The 20,694-nt window shown below is 48.4% G+C and overlaps 4 protein-coding genes across 4 annotated transcripts; 1 reads left to right on the forward strand and 3 right to left on the reverse strand.

The window, feature by feature from the left end:
* Window positions 1-1,070: 1,070 nt before the first annotated feature.
* On the reverse strand, window positions 1,071-4,461 carry FPRO_05884 (uncharacterized protein; the record flags this gene model as incomplete). Its single annotated transcript, XM_031229264.1, has 3 exons — window positions 1,071-1,433; window positions 1,483-2,578; window positions 2,654-4,461. The coding sequence occupies 3 exons, from the start codon at window positions 4,459-4,461 to the stop codon at window positions 1,071-1,073; spliced, it is 3,267 nt and encodes a 1,088-aa protein (XP_031079517.1).
* A 4,217-nt stretch (window positions 4,462-8,678) lies between these two features.
* On the reverse strand, window positions 8,679-11,300 carry FPRO_05883 (putative protein localized to golgi-vacuole transport vesicle; the record flags this gene model as incomplete). Its single annotated transcript, XM_031229265.1, has 4 exons — window positions 8,679-10,196; window positions 10,249-10,647; window positions 10,696-11,072; window positions 11,150-11,300. The coding sequence occupies 4 exons, from the start codon at window positions 11,298-11,300 to the stop codon at window positions 8,679-8,681; spliced, it is 2,445 nt and encodes an 814-aa protein (XP_031079518.1).
* A 586-nt stretch (window positions 11,301-11,886) lies between these two features.
* Window positions 11,887-13,028, reverse strand: FPRO_05882 (putative allantoicase; the record flags this gene model as incomplete). Its single annotated transcript, XM_031229266.1, has 2 exons — window positions 11,887-12,866; window positions 12,926-13,028. The coding sequence occupies 2 exons, from the start codon at window positions 13,026-13,028 to the stop codon at window positions 11,887-11,889; spliced, it is 1,083 nt and encodes a 360-aa protein (XP_031079519.1).
* Window positions 13,029-14,017: 989 nt separating this feature from the next.
* On the forward strand, window positions 14,018-14,824 carry FPRO_05881 (uncharacterized protein; the record flags this gene model as incomplete). The annotated part of the gene is made up of 2 exons (XM_031229267.1): window positions 14,018-14,156; window positions 14,211-14,824. The coding sequence occupies 2 exons, from the start codon at window positions 14,018-14,020 to the stop codon at window positions 14,822-14,824; spliced, it is 753 nt and encodes a 250-aa protein (XP_031079520.1).
* Window positions 14,825-20,694: the final 5,870 nt, after the last annotated feature.

The following is a 20,694-nucleotide window of genomic DNA, read 5'->3' on the forward strand; positions in this document are numbered from 1 at the left end:
TGGCTGCTTTACGGCTAAATAGCTCAATGGATCAATCCCAACAAATTTAAATATCAATAACTCAACTTAGCTGTGTTATGGACAGTGATCCCACAATCGATGTTGGTCGCTTGTCTTCGCGTTGGTGAGCCGCTCCCGACCTCATGGCCGGCTCCCCCGCACCGGAGCTCCGGGAGGGGTCGGAGACCCATGCCCAAAGAGGCAATCAGCACGGTCGAAATGGAGGGGCACAGACTGCTCTGCCGAGAAAAGCAACGGGGGTGGATAGGTGGACAGAAGAGAATGACAGCTTCAGACATTGAGGCTGACGGAACCACAGAGATCCGAGTAACTACGGATACCTGGAGAAAACAAACTTTGCTGGGGTTTGTTGGGAGGGGCTAAATGCACCCAACTACGACTTAACAGTTACTGTTATACCTTGATGTTACCGTCTTGTGTACGACTGGAGCCATGTCACCATATTCTGTCACACAAAGCATGATCTGATCAAGCCACAGTTAGCTAAGGCTGAGAGGGTTACATGAATCTGACCAAACAAGCGAGGCAAAGCTGGGAATGGATTCAATGATACCATAGTCATACATTAACTTTGAGACTAATAACCTAACATGGCGCTCGATCCTTGATTTATCTCGGCTCTCCTTATTCTATATCTTTTGCCATCTCTTTATCCTCCTCGTGTACATTAAAGTGCAATTCACGCCGTATTTCCCAAGCCTCGTCAAAACAACCCTGGAAGCAAGACAGCAAAACAAAGTGATGCCAGGAGGGGTATATAAGATTAGGTTCCGTGGCTCCAAACGCTATCAACCATCAAAAGGAGAAAACTCCCATCCTTCTTCTGAATCCATGACGCTCTCATGAACAAATACAAAGAAAAGAATGGCCTCGTTTAGGCATGTGGTCCCTCAGAGGCCGAAGCATGAAGGGGGTATCAGCAACGCAACGCAAAACAGGAAAACACCTTGGAGGGTATCGTGATACAGCTTCGCATGTACAAAGAGAAAGGAGGCCAAAGGACAAAGAAAAATGCCCTCATTGGGCTTGAGTCATGGCAGTAAGACCTGCTACGTCTTCTTCTTGCCGTGGTGTTGTTTGTATTCCGCCTTGACCACTTTCATCAAAAAGTCCTCATCTTTGACAGGGATAGGTGATGTTAATGCCTTCATGGCGTTCTCGAATTCCGCACCTAAGAGGACCTCTCGGAGGGCTTGAGCCAATGCTGCACTAGTAGCGTGCAAAACATCGTATTCCACCATCTGAGGGGTGTCGGTCTCGGACTTTCGTGATTCAGACATAGAAGACGTGTCATTGCCCAATAGGAGGAAGACATCCCAGATTCGCAGCTGGGCTGGAAAGGGTACGGAAAGGTTAAATAGCGTCAGGTACCAGCGCGTACCATAAGCAGTAGTGTCAATGCACAACTCGTCCTAGAATTGTCAGTACCTAACTTGGGATGTCGAGAGGCTTCAGACTCACCAGTTTACTGGCTACTTCCTTATTAAGCCAGTGCTTACTGAAGTCACCCATGGCTGCCATGAGTTCCTCAAAACCTGGACGATATAGACGAGCCAGTCCACGGAGATGCCACATTCGCACTAGCATGACAAAGCACTTCTCTTCATCAAAGTAGCAGAGCAGTGTTGCCGCTAGCGAAGCCATGCCCTGAACATAACCTGTCTCAGGATAGTAGATTGATATCGCGTGAAGGACCCTGAACAGTAGTCGCTGGCCACCTCGATAACGTCGTCGAAACATAATATGGCGGCTAATGGTTCTGGGCACGTCCAAGTCAATCTGTACATCGTCTGGGGAGCTTCGTCGCTGGAGCCGATGAAACTCGGCAACGATTCTGTCCTCAGAGGGTGATCCCTCATGTTCCCTCGCGCTAGTGGCCATAAAAGACCACCAAGCTGCTCCCCTCCAACGGTCGGGTATTCCTTTCCATGTCCTTTCAATCAGCTTCGGGTTTCTCATGTCGAACTCAAACTCCATGCCCTCACCCTCGCCGCCCCGGCGAACAACTTTGGCCATTTTCCTCCATTTTTCTGACCTTTCCCATTCCTTGCGCTTCATAACTTCTGTTAACTTCTCGGCTTGAATCTCGTCCACGATGTCCTGAAGGCTGGGGGCTGCATTGAGCATGTCACCTGCTTCGTCCATCCACCGCCTATCGCGATTGTGGGGCAGCAAGTTGCTGGCTTGCCGTATTACTGATCGAGATGAGCGAAGCGATGTTGATATTGATAATTCGGATGTTTGTGTGTTGAGCGACCTTGCGGAAACCTTCCTGGTAGGAGTCCGTCGGCCACTACCACTGAGAGTGGATGTCAAACTATAAGGGTCTCGCTTCTGTAACAAGCTACGTTTTCTTGGGGAGCCCGACGCTGACCGCGTCTCTGTTGGTGTGCCCATTCTTGTGCCAGGCGGTGGCGGTAGTGTGATGAAGCCATATCGGTCAACGTGGGCACCTTCAAGGTCATCCCAATCTTCGAGCCCTCCGCCTCTAGACCGCAGGGAAGAAGAACTTCCAGAGGCGGGCATTTGCCAAGCCGGAGAAAGGTGATTTGGAACACTAAAGAGGAGACGCAGGTTAGCATAAATCATAGTCCGCAATGATTACAATAGGGACAATCAAGGAAAACCATACGGGTCAAGTTCATTCTCCTCGGACGGGACCTCGGGAGTTGGTTCAAGACGCTCGCAGTACGAGTGCCTCTTGCCAGGCTCACCGTGAGAACCATCGCCAACAGTATAGAGCGATCTCACCTTTTGAGATTCCTTCTCCACGTCGGCGGCCAAGACACGAATGTCAGGGGTTGACATCTGGCCCTGAGGAGAACCATCGCCAGCCCCCTTAACAGAATTGTTCATGTCGTTGGACTCGTCGCTGGGTCGAGGAAGGGTCTGTGACTTTCGGGTCGTTGGCGTTGTAGGAGTAGGAGTCATGGAACGAGGGGCAGCAGTTGAGGGAGTGGGAGTTGGGGTGGCGCGGCCCGAGTCGCTCTCGTCATTGTTTGCGGTCGCGAGTGTGTCGGTGTTGGTAGAAGAGGGCGAATCAATTGATATGGTGTGCTGTTTCATAGCGCCGTCAATGGCCGCGGCGTCTTGAGCTCCCAACATGATGCTGCCGCGATTGGAAAAAGAAACGGTGTTCATGAAGGCATCATCGAGGAGGCTTTCGCAAGGGATAGACACGTCGAGGGGAACAAAGGGGAGATCGTTATTAGATGAAATGGATGTGGTGCCCGCCAATGTAGCAGTGCTAGTGCTCTTATTCGAGGTTGTGGAGGCAGAACGGGACCTGTTCCAAAAACGGGAAGAGCCCTGTTCCTTATCCGACGGAAGCGACCCAGACTCAGCCAAATCAATCGCCGTATCGGCATCAGTGGCTGGAGCGTTGACGGTAGCGTTGGCGGTAGCGCCAAGGGCTGTGGTAATAGTGGATTGTGCACTGACGGTTGGGGTACTAGACGCGCTGGAATTGGCGGTGCTAGCGGTGCCCCGCCACAAGGGTTGAATTGGAGTGTTGAACATTTGCGAAAATGTACCGAACCGAGAGGACCCCGATCTTGATATGCCCTTGGAGATTGTGGGGGGAGACGAAGAACAAGAAGTACGAGGAGACGATGGGATTGAGGAACAGGGAGACTTGTGAGAGCGAGAAGTAGATAGAGGAGGATATGTTGGGGAGGAGGGAACTTTGCCTGCAAGGCACTCAGAGTAAGGAATAGAGAAAGGAACAGTGGAAGCAGTCGTCCGACTTAGTCGAGTAGGTGTTGCAGGTGCTGGTGATGGTAACGGTGTATCGGAGTGGGACACCTGAGGTGGAGGAGGCGGCGTGGTGCATTGAGCGTTGTACACGACACAAAAGGGATCGGTAGGCATTGATGTTAGCGGCTCAAAGATGCTATCCTCGTCCACAAATGGATCTTCGTCTCGCTGCGTTGTCATACTAGGCCGCGGCATGACGGATGATACCAGTGATGATACGTTTGATTCCACTGCAGGAATCTTGTTTTTGCATTCGGGTTCCGAGTGGCCATCTTCGTCCTCCTCTTCGTGAATTGTTGAAGTTGACTTGTTTCTAGCAACCCCAGAATCACGCTTCCACTCTTCCACTGATACTGGAGACGTCCTGAGAGTTGGTAGTGATGATGATGACGGCGACGACGACGATGATGATGAGCCTCGGAGGGCCGGGTGCTCCTCGGCAGGCGGTGCGACAATACCAGGAGGTACAATCACAATAGGACGGTGGCGGGAGCTGTGAGATGATGCCGAAGAAGACGAAGGACGACGTGAGAGCCGAGTAGGGTCTCGTGATACAATGAGAATCGGAGGTTCTGCTGGTATGGTCTTCTCGTATCGCAAAGCCACTATGCTAGGATCAAGCCGTAAACTGGTTCGGCGTTCAGGCTGCTTCTGCCGCCCACTCCCAGATTTGGATGGCAACATGGCGCTATATTGTGAATTGAACAAAGGAGCCAACGGCGAGAATGATGCGAGTTTTAAAGGCCTCGAAGCAACTATCAATGTGAATGGTTGGTGTCGACAATGTGGTCTGCTCGTGTAAATAGAAGCTTGGTTGTAAGTAAGACCCCAGCAGGTTGGCTGGATGAGGAGCAAATGCAAGGGAGCAAAGCTAATGCCGGGGATCGAGCACACCCAAGACCAGACCCAATAGCTCAGGTGAGGAGTCTAAGAGCAAGCTGAAGAAAGGGAGAGGGCCGTGAGCTGGTGTTATAGACAGTCGCGACAAGGTCGAGAATCCAGAGGGAACCCAAGGGAGAGTCTTATCAAGGGAGACTCGAAAATAAGCGCCAAAATGCGGACTGAACTGAACTGGAACTTGATTCTATCGAAAGTAGGTCGATCAGAATTGAATTGAGTCGAGTCGAGTCGCCCAGGTCTTAGACTTGAATGAGACAATGCAATCTCGCAGATGTCAAGTTGAAAGTTGCGGGTATGCAAAGAAATGGTCAAGGATCGTTCTGTAGCGAAAACTCGAAAGGCTGGCACAACATTGATCGAGACTGAAATGTCCCGTGTTTTGAATTTTGTTTAAATATTGGTCGTGAGACAAAGGTCGTAAAGTCGTGTGCAGGTGGAAACAACGGTCGATGTAGAGTGAGGTGCAGTGCGTTTGATGGAAGGCACAGATCACGGTCTCACAAGAGTATTCGACTAAAGCAAGCAATGGGGAAGCCAAGCGAGGCGAATCGATCTCAAGATGGAGATGGAAGTGCGTTCCTTATACACCATATCAATTCTACTACTGACGACTAGTCTTGCTAGACCGACTCATCGACAATGCAACAACAACCGAGAAAAAATAAACAAAACCTGACTTTTTCACTCTTCTCTTCCTTCTTTGGTCCATTTACTGACAGCCACATCATCCACCGACTCCACGGTTTTCCGTTGGCTACGGCAAGAACCCGCCCGCTACATGCGGTAAGTAAGTTGAGTTATGGGTATCGAGCATAGAGCTAAGGCAAGGCAAACGAAGCGAGTCGAGACGGTGAAAACTCAATGGCTCGATATGGTTGACGTGTGGGTTGGGCGAATCCACACCGCACTTACACCCAGCTAACCACGTCTAGCACGCGTAGGTCGAAATGTCGGAGGTTGACCATCAGGTAATCACAGATAAATGAACGTGACCGACCGGAATACAACACAATTGACGCATGGGTTAGTCATGGGCTTAGGAAGAAAAAGGCACTCGGAAGAGCTCAGGTGAGGCATTGATGAAAGGCCGGCGAATTGCATGCATCCCATGTAACCCTTTTTACGGCCATCCCACACTCCTCGCTCTTCAGGCACAAAGAAATGTTGGCAGCCTCCAAAATGAAGACCCAACAGAAAATATTATACATGCAATCCGGTTTTAAGCATGGTGACAACCTCTACAGCCGAATATACCTCGCTATGAACCAGGGTATAGAGTTCGGAGGCTGCTGCAAGCAAGACTCCAAACGGTGACGGTGACGGCGATGAGTCTTTTGATTACCATCACGATCTACACGCTGTATGCTATGTGCTGTATCTCCAAAGCGTTTGCATTCCAGAAGCAGAGGATCACCGAGACATGCCCCCAGTCAAAGACAAAGACAAGCACAGCACAGGGTAGGCAAACGTCAAGTCTCACATTTCTTCCTCAGCTGTTCAGAGAGGCACTTCTTCTGTCAACCAGCATCTCTTCCAACCATGCCGTAACAGGTTCCGGGGCGAGCTTACTGGGCCTCTGTGAGCTATCACAATGATCCAATCGATGCCCAATGTCAGAGTCATCCATACCGACCAGGATTAGCGATACGGCCGCCTAGAAGATGTAGGGGTCTGCAAGGTACCCGCGACCAGACACCAAACGATGGCCATTCATCGCTCAACACAGCACGCAGCACCACATTGCATTGAGCGAGGATAAGACAGCACGGGACGGGATAACCTGGTCTCACAGCAGCCTCACATTCTCCAATTACGCGTTTCTTTTTCGCTCAAATCCATTGATTCAACGACAGTCAATTACTCTGGAACACATCTAATAGCGCCTCAGCCATCACTCACTTAGCCGAAGCCGAGACCCCTTAACAACAACAACAACAACAACAACAACAACAGCCTCAGAACAAAGACAGAACTTTGATAACATGTCCTAGTGTGATTGAGTGAGAGCGCATTACTACCTATGCAAGTAAACCACGCAATCGCCTATTTTAGATCAGCTACACAACTTTGCAGCCCTCCCGTAGCCTTAGTACAGTATAACGTTGCCGCCACTAATTTCAATACACGAGAACGTTTATCAAACTCTGTTTTTTCTCTATTCGTATCATCATCACTTCGTCACCATGAGTTTTACGTGCTTAGACGGAATACTGATGAGCAAATAAGCACTCGTTCATCTTTACTCCCTCTGGCTTTGCAATTCAAGACCAAAACCTCTTCTCGAAGTAACTACTGAGTTAGTGGTTCCCTAGCTCTGGGTCAAACTCAGATGATGATCTCCCGATAGGCTGTGCTTAATTGAGACCTTTTTATGCGAGCTCTTACACTTTATCACATTCTTAACCAAGGCCCACCACGGAACCTATTTCTCCCTTACATGAAGCACCGCGAAATACGAAATGCTTCTTTTCGTTTCCCCAGCAAGAACGAGACAGTCATCTTGGCAAAGACGAAAAAGAAAAATTAGAAATTGTCTCAGTCTTCATATGATTATCGCGAATCTTTACAAAGTACAGAGCGATCTGTGGGATATTCATCTGCCCTGAAGATCTACCCGCTCCCGAACCTAGGGAGATTTTTATGCTGGGATACATGCAGGGATCGGACTTTGGCCTGCTCTGGTGTTGAGCCGGCTAAGGCAACATCAAGCACACGAGATACTCTCCGTTTGGCTTATAGGGAGACTGCATAATAATGAAAACAAAAAGGAAGATATATCGCATGTAGATGACACCGGGAAGGCTGCACGTACCCTTCCGTCCCGGCCGGGCTACAGTGAGTCCACGTTCTGCCCATAGCATGGCCTCTCTGAACGCTGCAACTGTACATAGTTGTCACCGCTCCAGACCCATGTCCTGGTCTGCCGATGCCAACTCATCGGGCAGCCCCTTGCTGCTGCATTTTCCTCCACGTTGATCAGTGTGCCGTGTGGTTAGTGGGGACTTCTTTTCTTTTCCCTTCTCCTAATGATGAGGCGGGAGACAGGAACGAATAGCGGTAAAGTAATTTTTATCGTCTTTTTCCTGCGCCGCTTCTGTAGATTTTCGAAGCTGGCAAGGTGACGAAATACCCAGACGAACAAGCAACAAACGCTTATTGAGGACGGGTCTGACATAGGTAGGGCACACAAACAACGCACAATGGGAAACGAGAAAAAGTGCACTCCCTCTAGCTCACTCCGTACTGGACATCCCAACTGCCAACGGTTGAGTGCATGCAGCAAAAGACGTCGCCGCGTTGTTCTGAAGTGGATATGTAACCCTTGCTAGGCTGGAGTATGGCGCATTTGGCCCACAAAGCTTGAAGTTTGCTCTGCAACCACACGTCTGATGAGTCAGAACAGTCACTGTTCGATCAGGTGGCTGGTAAATGGGAGAACTGAGAGGGCTGGCATATGCCTCTCATGGACGGATTATGGTAGTAAAAAGCAATAACGAGTTGACATAACATCGAGTTTTTAGATTCTCCTTGCATGACTCCATTTGCCATATGCTGAACTATACAACCTCGCTCGCGTTAGAATTACAAATGAAGACATATTCCATTTTGCCTCTTCTGCACTGGAAGCTGTGTAGGATTGGCCGTTTGCCAAATGCTCCACCGTCTGGTGATAGTCTTTCAACGCGTTGAGAACGTGGCAGTGGATGCGCGTCCGTCACCGTGGGGTTTCTCCCATCACTCAGGGCTTTCTGCCCCTCACAGGTTGCATAGGAGACTTTCCGTAGTCTCTGCTACCACTGGCTTGATTCGCCAAATCTGACCCGTGGGATGCTCCTTGACGTCCACATTCTATCACCGAGTCCTAAATATCAACGGCAAGAGACCCCGTTGCTTACGCAAGAGTCTCGGAAGCAGCCCTCCCCCATCATTAGAATTTCCAGGTCGAGTATCGCTGTCTGCCGGTTTGGTCATGCATCCTTGACGGCCTGAGTGTCACTTCCTCAAACTTCTTCATTCTCCCAATCTGCTTCGCCGAACATGGGGCCCTTCCTAGTTCCGCCGCTCACCTCTAACTTCTCAAGAAACTCCGGTGGCACTGTGGGGATATACTTGCGCTCTCGCTCACGGTTAACTCCACCAAGTCCAGCGCCGTAAGTTACGAGCATGTCAGTTACCGACGGCAGCACGAAAGGCAACATTAGGGCGGGATCCAGCAGCAGATGTTCTGGCATGTCATCATCTTCGTCCCAATCATCTTCTTGAGGACTGGCAGTACTTCCAGGAGTGGCGAGATTGTTCCCGTTTGACCGGCCCTTTACCGGTGTCACTGGCATGCTGTCCTGTCCTGACTTTTGTGGTGAAGGTACACCACTCCGCCGCCTCTCCCGTTTGAGCGCCGCCTCTTTCTGTAGATTGATCAAGTATTTCATAGCACTTTTTGGCAATCCCTTCTCGCCCACTTCTGGCCTGTAGTGGTTGGCTGAGTGGATGAGTTGCTGAGGACTCAGTCTCTTGAGCTGCTGTAGTGTGATAACTAGAGCCTCCATATCATCTCCATTAAGTGATGAAAAGCACTGGAGCCATTGGAGCAGCTGGATTACGGGGGCTAGATGTCTTCGAGCAGCGTCCATTGTCGACTCCCCTGAAGAGCGCATTTCACCTCCTTCAAAGTGCTCTGCCTGTCTGTTATTCGTCCGAGCCCAATCTTCTAGGATTGAGATATTCATTCGGATCTGCATGGCCTTTGTTCTGGCCAAGTACTTTCGATTTGACATAATGCGGTTGAAGAGCTCTGCTCCAATCCAGTAAATAAGCTGGGAAATGATTTGCGAAGTGATCACAGAGTGGATATCGTAAAGGTCGAGTACAAATAGAGTAGAGGAGAGAAGTGAGGTGACGTTTCGGGGGGCTGGCTTTGCTCGCTGCTTCGGTGATGGTGGTCTGAACCGCTTTTCTAGTGGCTCCTCTTTGACTTCTTTCTTTCGCTTGAAGAGCTTCCACTCATTTTGGAAAGTAATATCCTCGAATCCGGGAATGGTCTCGTGTTCCAGCATGGCTACGTCCAAGACCTTGTCCAGACGTCGCTCAGCATCTCGCACAATAAGAATAAAGATCTCATTTATCAATTCAGCCAGCTGCGCCTGGAACTCACCTGTTGCCTCGAAAAGCCCAGGGTCTTTCTTCAGGTAGTGAAGCAGTAGGGTGGCGTTCGAGATCCAAAAGGCTAGAATAGTCATGTCCCACTGACACCTCTCAACAACGTCATTGATGTAATCCATAGCTGACACCAAGAGTCGCTCCAGAAGTTCGGGGCTTGAGTGATAATGCGCATATCGTGCGCTAAGAAATATCATATTGGCTGGCACGGGTTTCTGTGTCGGTGATCTTTGCGGCGTCATATTGGTAATAACGATGTCAAGGATGCGTTCAAGTTCGTGTTCTTGAAAAACAAACATTTGATCGTGTAAGCAGCGATTCCAGTCGAATTCTTGCTGCTCTTCCTCAAACTCATCGACAGGCTGTACTATCAGTCAGCCCAACAGCTCTTCACCATTTTGATATGGACCCTACCTCGGGTTGGTCATCCATACCCACGTTTCCCAGGTCAACCTCTAGATCACGAGCACTCTCCATCATCAGCCTTCTTCGCATCTCATTCTCGGCCATCTCTTCTTCGAATCTATCCTGGGAGAACCCAGGTCGGTAAAAGTCATCCGTTCCGGCGCTTCCAATATTGTAGCCATTGTCGTGGAGATAGAACGACATCTCGCTATCCGGGGGAACAAAGTCGAATGCTGTTCGTCCCGACGAGGTCTTTTGGTCGGAGGAGGCATTATTATCGAGGAGTAGTTTAGCAATACCCTTGTGTCGATTTGTCATGGCCCACATTAGAGCTGTCCATTGATTGCGGTCTTGTTTGTTTACGTCGGCACCTGCATCGATCAATGCTTGAACAACAGGTTCATGGCCCTAACTGGAGGTTAGTGACTTATGTGCAACATATGGCGGCTCACCCACAAAGCAGCTAGCATAGATAAGGGGCGGTGTTCCATCCTCGTCTTCAGCGTCCAAATCAAGATAGTCTTTTGCCTTCCCATTGAGAAGCTTTCGAATTCTGTCGACATCGCCGTTACTTGCAGCCATGTTGAGGGCCTTTTGTAATTTCTCCTTCTTCTCCGCCTCGGACAGACTTTCACTATTCACAACCTCATCTTCGTTCTCGAAAGCAGGAGCTGCTTGGTGCGCTGCCTGGGCGGCCAGCATTTCCATTAATCGCGTGTCGCTGTCTTTGGGTCCTTTGGTAATGTCATCCTCGTATTCGGGGTCGTTTAGCGACAGATTGCCGAAGTTAAGAGGCTTTGCTATGGCTGGTGTCGTGAGGAACTGGGACTGGCCTGTTACAAATGTGTCAATGACGTGTCGGGTTATACCAGAAGCGCAAATGCAAATGCGCAGTGTCGATGCGACGAACCTTGCCAACCATCGTACATCTCGGTCTCGGTGATGAGGTGCTCGTTGGGCACATGCCTTCTGTCATCGAGAGACCTGGGTAGATCTGCAGGGAGAGTGCGAGGCTTCTCCTCAGGCTGTCCTTCGGGGTTGATAGAGTCCCCTAGATCCATGATGGAGGGAGGGGCAGAGACAGATTCAGATTCGTCGCGTGGTTCATGGAATCTTGCAAGAGATGGTTTGGCGATAAAGAAATGTAATCGTGTTAGTTCTCTATTGTTTTGTCGGTAAGTAGGCGTTATCGGATCGAGATATTGTTGGAACTGAAGTTGGTTGCTTGTGTTGATGTCGTCTGAGTTGCCCTGCCCACTTTGTCCCTGGTGAAGTCGTGGAGAAACCGTCATTCCGCTTAGGTTTTGGAGCTGCTCCGCTAATACCGCCTAACATTATCACTTCTACGGAGTACCTACAAGGACACATACAAGAATGTCGTCACCGAGGTACAGCCACAGCATTACTGGATATAGTTTTGTACCTAATCCAGTATTCCCTAAGGTCTCTGCTTCAAATAAAACCGATATGATCCATAGACATGGCACCTAACGTTTGTGATGCGTGAAATAAGACGCGAATTGTTTGAGGTTGACGATGTATCCACCTTATAGCAAGATGATTTTCAATACATGCCAATCTTAGTTATGCTAATTAATTTCATTTGTATTCATCACGAACATATCCAAAGTTCGTCCGCCGAGTACCCTAGACAGCTCGCTTGCCAAATGCCCGCAATCGCTTCACTCCACCATCAGGAATCATGATAAGCTTTACGTGGGTCACCAGAGCCTTCTTCTCCTTCTCTTCGCTCTCAAACTCATGCTCCTGATCGGGTCCTGTCTTGCTGGGGGGAACAAAGACTCTCCAGGCTGTGGCATCTGCGACAGGATCGCCATGACCTGTCCACTCACAACCTTCAATTGAGACCTTTTGAGGATAGTTGCCTCTAAAGTGCGCAGTGTCGACAACCCAATTCTCGATGTATCCAGGGGCACCGAGCTTAATGATGGCGAAATCTGTATGGTCTTTTCCTCGTGATCGCTTTGTCTCCCAACCGTCGCCCATATCCTTTCCTCGGCCAGGGATGATAAGGTTGTCCTTGGTTCCAAAGTGTTCGTCGCTGCACGACACAGCAATACCGCCATTTTGAGCTGCAGCAAGATCGAAGATGGCATCCTTGTCTTCAGGAAAGACAGGGACGGCGTGCCCATAGAGACGGAATCGTGCGATACCACCATCGGGGTACATGTTGAGCCTCACATGCGTGTATGCCTTTTGGCTAGGAGTCTTGAGCTTCCAGGCAAATCGCTGAGAAGCACCACACTCCTGGATCCCGAGGATGGTCTCCCATTCTCCTCTCTCTCCTCCCCATGAAACAACCTTGGCATCATCTTGGCTGAAGACACCTTCGACGGAGATAGCAGGAGCATGGTTTCCGTTGAAGAAGGCTGTATCGATCTCGACTCCTTCAATCGTGCCAGAGGCGACGCCCAACTTGATTATGGCGTAGTCAAAGGGCTCCTGATTGTGCCGTCGAGTCTCCCAACCATCATACCAAGCACCTGTGAAGACCATCTTACCTGGCTGAGCAATCGGAGCTCTGGGGTTCAACAAGTTGGACGCCTCGCAGAACCATTGGTCAGAGTAGCCAAGGACTTGGCCACCAAGACCACTGGAGATAAGATCTGTAATTGTTCAGCATTGTTACCACGGGTCAGTGTAAATGAGCACATATAAGTCATACCAATACAGGTTGAACGGAAAGTCTTGTTAATGTCGTCTGGACGAACCGTTGCAACCTCGACATTGTCGAGCTTGTATTCGATTTCGTCAGCAATGGAAGTCATGATGTGTGTGTTAATACAATGTCAAATGAAAGTCTGCGGATCTAGAGTTCTCTTGAACTTGGGGGTTGAACAAGTTTGTAAAACGGTCTTATCGCCTTATTTCTTTCGGATGAGAACCATGATCTGTTCTATTAGTCGGAGAAGGGGAGATCGGCCACTTCCGAACTGCCCACTGATATGGCGTTAATATTGGATCATGGCAAATGCTTCCGGGTTTTTGGTCTGATCTCTTATTTTTATTGGACGTTTCGGTACTGCAGACAATCTGATGATCCTCTTACGTACGATCCTTCACCAATTCCAGCCTTTATTGTGATGCAGCTGCAGATAAGTCTGGAGTTTCGGCTGGCCGCCGGCCGTGTGACCAATTGCTGTCCCGTCGCCGGCTTCGGGGCAGTGGAGGATTGTGTCGTTTAGCCGTCCGGCCGTTTTTCAGGGACCTTTAAAACAACGATGGACCAACCAGAGCATCGTTTGTGGCGGGTCAATTTAGCGATAGTTGAAGAGCTAATCAGGTAGCTTAAGCTGCTTGCTCGATAATATCGAGTAATAGATACTAATTATGCCAGGTTTATACATAGATCATCTGCCAATACTTCTGTTCCAGTTTCATTTCCTTCTTCCTTAGGTACCCTAGACATTGACGCGATTACTGCGCTACATGATGTATCCGTCACTCTACCCCGCGCTATTGCAAAAGGATGACCTGTGATTGGCCAAAGCTCAGTCATCTCATTGACGTCAACGGTGATTGCAAATAGAAGCGAAACGAAAACACGAATCTGTCATTGAAAACTTCTCACTTACATACGTGACATATCTGCATTTGTGAATACCCTCCAAGTGCATGCGCAGTTGATAAGCCCGGAGCGTGAATAAGTGGCTATAGAGTTCGACTCGGCACCTCTTTACCTTTTGGTTGCAGATCGTACACACAGAGCTTGAGTCTCACGCTCAGAAGACAACCCTTCCTACCAGTTCACCTCACAATGGCGAGTGCTACAGGTGTCCCAGAGCGATTCCCTCCAATCGAAGATTTGTCAGCCAGAGAAACCGAGCCTCTCCTCGGTCGACCCGGCGATGCTGCGCAAGAAGATGGGGTTCCCTTGATCAAGAATCTCGTTCTCGGTAAGCCTCGAATTTGCAAACAACCGACATATAGCTGACTGTACGGTATATCAGGTACTGGGATAGTAGCTCAGCTAGGCGTGGTCCTACTCACTATTCTGATCTGGGCAAGCGTCCTCTCTAAGCCTTTGATCCTCTTCTCAGCTCACCCACTCCTTCAATCTCTCGCGGTTCTCACCCTGGCTCAGTCTGTTCTGAGTCTGCAGCCGACTCATACGGCAGAACAGAAGCGTGTCGGCCAGCGCGTACATGCCAGTCTCAACCTCGCGGCCTTTTTTATTCTTGTTGCTGGCGTGACCATCATCGAGTACAACAAGATTGCAAACGACGGTCCTCACTTTCACTCTGTCCATGGTTATCTCGGTGTCATCACTTCTATCGTTCTTCTCCTCCAGTACGGCGTTGGTTTCACCATGTGGGCTACGCCAGCCCTGTATGGCGGCGTGGACAACGCCAAGGCTGTCTGGAAGTATCATCGTTGGAGCGGATATATCATCTTTGTTCTGCTCTTGGCTACCGTAGTTAGTGCTGTCGAGACAGACTACAACTACAATGTGCTCAAGATCAAGCTGTGGGCCGTGCTCTTGCTGGCTATTTTCACATTGGTGGGTGTTGTGCCTCGGATTCAGAAGCAAAAGCTTGGTTTCCCAGGTCCTGGCTCGACTTGACCGTCCTTGGTCTGCATCGCTTGACCACTGCTGGAAACCCGATTACATGGAATCTGTAGGTACTTCCATGTGCGATGAGTTCGCGAACGGCCTTGGAACACGGCGTCTGGTGTATGTTCTCAGTGTTTGGAGCCGTCCTGAAGCTTTTGTACTGTGCCTCTGGCACAATTGTGAGGAATTTGCTGGGAGTAGTCGCGCCTCTCGCCGCTATCAGCGAGCGACATTTCATCATGTTTAATTCAATTCTTTTCTCCCGAATTTTTTATTACCTAGGCGTCGGCGCTCAACTATCACAATATACTCAATTTACCAGTCTCACGATGCAATATGGGAAATATGTCTGAGACGAAACCAGCAACTAAGTCCTCTCGACTTCTGAGTTGTATCGACCTCAAGAGCTACAGTGTTGCGTATCATACTGACCATTCAAAGACTCGTAGTCATAGATTCGCCCTTTCTTCAGGGCAAATGTACAAAATGTGCATGTCCTCCATCTTTCATATTGAACCATTGCTCGAGTGATATCATCTGTCATATCGCATTACCAGGACCTGAAGCCGAACATATCCAATAACCAGAAATAATCTATCGTAGAACGTTCTGACGAAACATTTTTAAGACAGCTTGAAGTTTCAATTTTGGCATGACATAAATTTCAAGATCAGTCTTAAACAACAAGACTCCGGGACTGACTTTGGACAATCCTTCGTCTACAATCCCGAGATTTTACTCATTCACGTATCTGATGAGAGACCTAAACCCTTCTCTGCCCTTACGAGAGAGGACCCCTGTTCCTGGAGCGAGATAGAGAAGAATTCTGGTGTTTTCTTCCACCCCTCAGGTCCTGTAATGAAATGTCCCCGTGCAAACACACTCTGCCGTCTAGTGGAATTTCTTGGCAAGAGATAAATGATACCACTTTCTGTCAATGAAGGTTTTTCTGGCGCAGCAACATAAGACAGAGAACAAACTTGTATATACCATAAAATTCTGCTATGCCCCTTGGTGATGTATTTTGCGAGTAGTCATTGCTAACATCATGTCTGGGAGGTTGCGTAGTAACAGACGAGGCGATACAAAGCTCAGGTAAACCCAATTCTTGTAGCTAGACATTAGAGAGTCCCAAGATATACATACAATTGCTAGCTAGGAGACTTATCAAATAAGAAACAAGTAGTTTTAAGAATGCACATCATTATCGGGAGACTCTTAGGCCCTGTCTGACCCTTATTATGTCTGTATACTCTACTTAAAATCTGACTAGCTCTCATCTTCACGATTCGGACTAATGACTGTGGTCTGGGCATTCCTCAAAATGCCCAATACTACAGATACCAGTGGAAAATATACTACAGTGCGTTTTACTATGTACTAGTGAACCGAGATCTGGACCCTAAATTTGGCATATATATCGGCCAAGTTCATTATATGCCAGGTATGGTGCCATAAATAGCATGCAATATAATATAATAGACATCCAATTTTACTGCCCAAGTGCCGAGCCTCCTAAACGATTAACTTACCTAGATCGTTAGATTTCCTTTACAACGTAACTATGACGGTAAATAATCGATAAGCTAGCCCTGGTATTATTACCTTTACCTACCCACAATTAAAGGTACATATCTATTTGATTGTCTCTCGTAGCATTACTACCTTACTATTTGCAATAAATACCAGCTGCGCTGAAGCCGAAGCCGAAGCCAAACCGTTAAGTGCAAGGCTCAATCGACAACGCCAAGTGAACCAGCTACTCACTACCCAGAACTGGGTCAGCTTCATGGAGACATCATGCCAAAAGGCCAATACAAAGCTAAGATGAAAGCGAGGCACGTTGAAGGCTGAGACTTCAGAATCCATGGGCACATACGGAGTACATCGAATGAAGAAACCATGTCTTATCCATGCACGTATGACAGGTTTTTTATGTTTTGGACACAAGATCTTCAGGTCATTCGATAACCCATACCCCACTAGACCCCAAGCTCAAAGTAACATGAGCCAGGATCCATCAGACAAAAAAACGGTCACGGCGTTGGTGTCCGACCGGTTGGTGAATCCAGGGTAGCCAAGCTACCAAGATAGGCCAGGACAGATATTGTACTAGTTGAACTTCTCGGATAATCCCCGATTCAAATTGGACCAACATCGAATGTCAACACTGGCTGATAGAGATAAAGTCCCGCATTCTTTGCCTAAAAATCTCCGCTTGGGTATGAGACTAATGGGACAGGAGATAAACTATCAATACCTTTCAAAGCAGTGTACCTACTCCGTAATGTATTATATTTTCTGGTGTGGGAGGTCTATTTGGACAAATATTCTCACCGACTCACACCTGCCTACCTATTGCTTTGATTTGTGATTGGAAACTTGCACAGATAGTGAAAAGTGATAAGCAGCCTAAGGGGACCTTGCGATCTATTGAAGATCTAATATAACGTTGACCAAACAGGCTCAGTTGATAAAATGCGTGGTATAATAGCATCTAATGTAATTTCTGTTCCACAGCGATTACGTTGTCATCGTGGTTGTCCGGTTCTCAGCCTAGGATTACTGCAAGTAATATCAGCTTCTTCAGAAAAATAAACAATTATATATATATTAAAAAAAAAACCCCAGATTTCTGTGGATATAATAAGAGACTAATTACCGGCTGCCTGGCAATGGTTGTTTGTGTTTTTGATTGATCTTGTTGTTTGTTGTTGTTTGAGACGATAACAAAGTTACAGCAAAGAAGTGAACCCAGCTGCCTGGATCTCTGAAGCAGATAAAAATCTACTCAGGCTAGGGCTCGATCCTAAGCGATAAAAAAAAACCCCCCAGAAGTTAGCACAGTAACAAGGGGGTTCTTTAAAGAGTTTATTTTGACATCCTATCACCAGGTCTGGAGTGTTAATGATTCCCAGAGGTTCTACTGGGAGCTTCTATCAGATCCATAAATCGGAGGCTAGACACGTTGTCGCCAGAGATAGCATGGGCGTGGCTCACCCCACAACTTGAGATTGGTTGATCTCTTGTGGCGCGCTCTGTTTGACGTCACACAAAGTCTTGAACACAGACGTCATGCGAAAACGCCTTCATCTCAAACCAGCCGCTGCTTCAGGCGCCGGTGGAAGCACAAGACAATGAGACAAGACGCAAAATCCAATAAAATGAGATGGAAAATGTAGACCTGGCTACGATTGTGACCAGCACGACAGAAGCTGAGCTTCCTGTGGAACAATAGTTCAGCCTTTTGTGTAATGAAGAGGAATACTGCCACTATTGTCACATCTCAGATTTCAGATAGGCCCACTACTTCGCGAGGTCCTGATCGAGGCACACAAAGTCCAAATGCCAGCCGACCCGACTTCGAAGAGGGATGGCGTCTGTCATTCACGTTAAGTGTTACGCAGTGGGTAGGTATGCTTCTTTCCTTTCAACACCGTAAAGGAACTGGTACTCTGCAGCTGGGGATTTTTTCTTCTTTCTTTCTTCTTGACCTTGTAGGAAAAATTGGCATTTGGGAGGTTTGTCCCCATTAACCATATTTCTCACTGGAAAGACTGCTAGGGACGTTGGCTCTTGGGTATAATACACCACGAACTGATAGTAATTGTCAGTAGTCCGGTATGTTAATACAACATCCTAGTACATAATGGAGTTAATAATAATCAAGTCTTCTGTGGCTGGTTCTTCTGCTTGTTTGGCTACATTCCGCCAGCCCGTAGGCCCCCGTGGGAGGCCAGTTAGGCCAACTAGGCTGGGTCTTAATATGGAAACATTGAAATTGGAATTGAGGGCTGACCCCAGAAAGGCCTCCCCACTGCTGAAGGGTGTATGTGACCAAAAAGCACCACCCGAGAGCCTAATTTGCAGTGTCCATGGGACGAGCCAAATTCCCTGGGGAGCTTCCGGGAGAAAAAGGCAAAATCAGGAAAACTCAATTATGGAGTTCGGTGAAGCGCGTTGTTTCCACGAATGATAATAATAATATAACGGGTATTAGACAAGCAGTAAAAAGACATGAAGTCCATGATGATGTCAGCTAGACGTCGAGTGTGATCAAGTTAATTCGCTTGGCAGCGTTTGGCGAATAGGGGAGACAGAAGAAGTCCGTTGAATCATGAGGGCTGGAGGAAATTATTGGTTTGGCTGGTATTGTAACTGGTTCGCCTAAAGAGACTCATGCTGGTTTGTTCTGAGGAATACCTGGGCGGCTTGCATCGTACCAGAGAAGGGATCAGGATTAGACACAGACGGCTGTTAGTAGCCTGCTCATTAAGACGCCTCGTCTTTTTGTTGACGAGTAAACAGCATGGAGAGCCTCATTCTGAACACGATCGAAAGTCCTTGTCCCTGTCTTTGTGGCTCCTGTCAAAATGCCTAACAGAGACAATTTAACTGAAGATCGCCGATCTGGAGCGAGAATGAGAGGGTCTATGGGGAACAACCACCATGACCGCTGACAGGTCACAGTGGTGGCTCGAGCGCTGCTTCGATCTGTCACGAAGAAGCATGAATAATAACAATGAAAGACTTGACAAGACGGATGACTGTCAAATTGGTCGCATGAATGAGCAGCGCCCTGATCGCCAAATGAAGCAAAATCATTTCAGAAATCAGGGTGCTGCTAGGAAGGATGTTTGGATTCTTACTCTATATAAATAAAGAGACATTTCAAGAACCTAAATTCTGGGCTCAAAACAGCCACTACAGCGCGCTTGATTAACGCTGGCGTATTGTTTGCCTTGAAAAAGGTTGTGTACTTACAGCAATCCTGGCAGCCATTGGATGCAGGCAGTACCTTGGATGTATGGCAATAATGGACGTGGTTGTCGCAGGAAGTAAAGCTCCCTCACCAGTGGAAGTTACCTTGCCGCTAGAAGCTTTGTCAGGGCTGTAAGTGGTCATCGGCTGGGGCTGATGCTTGGCTGGCTACCAGGGATAGCAGCGGACGATGACGATGATGATGCACAAGCTGCCAGCACCCACTTTTGCAGCCATTGGTCTCCTTGGCCTTCATTGTAATCTGCGCTCAGGAGCATCATGAGCACCGACCAGCCAATCCCCTGAATATGTATTGATGTGCTGCGGTTTACGGGTACTGTTGATTGTTATTAGGAACGTCACCACTGCTCGAGTCTGTGCGTATAATGCAAATGCATTGTGATTAGGATGGAAACTGACAAGGTAAGATGGTCTCGTGCGAAGCGATTCATGGCCATGAATATTGTGTGCGAATAGAGAAGAGAAGAGTTCCTTTTTAGCCCTCTTTTTTAATGCACTTACTCTGGAGCTGCGATTTCCATTCGGTACGTACCTACAGCCGGCTACGTAGGTGACCAGGTAGAGGCTACCTACAGATTTGCTTCTTTCCCTGAGGGTCGCTTTCTCTACGTCATCGCGTGCAGGGTTGGCACTACTTACCCCCGTTCTGCGCGCCAGCATCGTGGACTAGTCAAGTACCAGACAAGTAGTATGTCCGACCATTGTATGCTCACTGGTGCCACGGTGCCGCTGTACGCTACTTTGATGTACCTGGGTCAAATGCAAGCCAGAAACCAACTTTGCCCACCTTGAAATCGGTTCTTCAAAGTGCCCGTTTGAGGAGTCTCCAGTCTCTCACTAACCAGGCCAAGCCAGTTCAGTCCACCTCTCTACCACCGCTACCACCGCTACCTTTTGAATCTCCGCACCAAGACAGTCTGAGAGACACTACAATTCATTGCGCAGGACCGGTGTGTGGTCGAACCCCCAATTTTCCGCTCTCAAACCTCCTGCGTTGCGTTCCGGCCGCTCGTTGCCCCGTTGTTGGAACATCCTCTTACGGCCCTCCCACTCGGATCCTGGGCCATCCTATCCTGACCTCCCTACGAGTCAATAAA

The sequence above is a fragment of the Fusarium proliferatum genome, assembly GCF_900067095.1.
Source record: "Fusarium proliferatum ET1 genome assembly, contig: FPRO_scaffold003, whole genome shotgun sequence".
Classification (NCBI taxonomy): domain Eukaryota; kingdom Fungi; phylum Ascomycota; class Sordariomycetes; order Hypocreales; family Nectriaceae; genus Fusarium; species Fusarium proliferatum.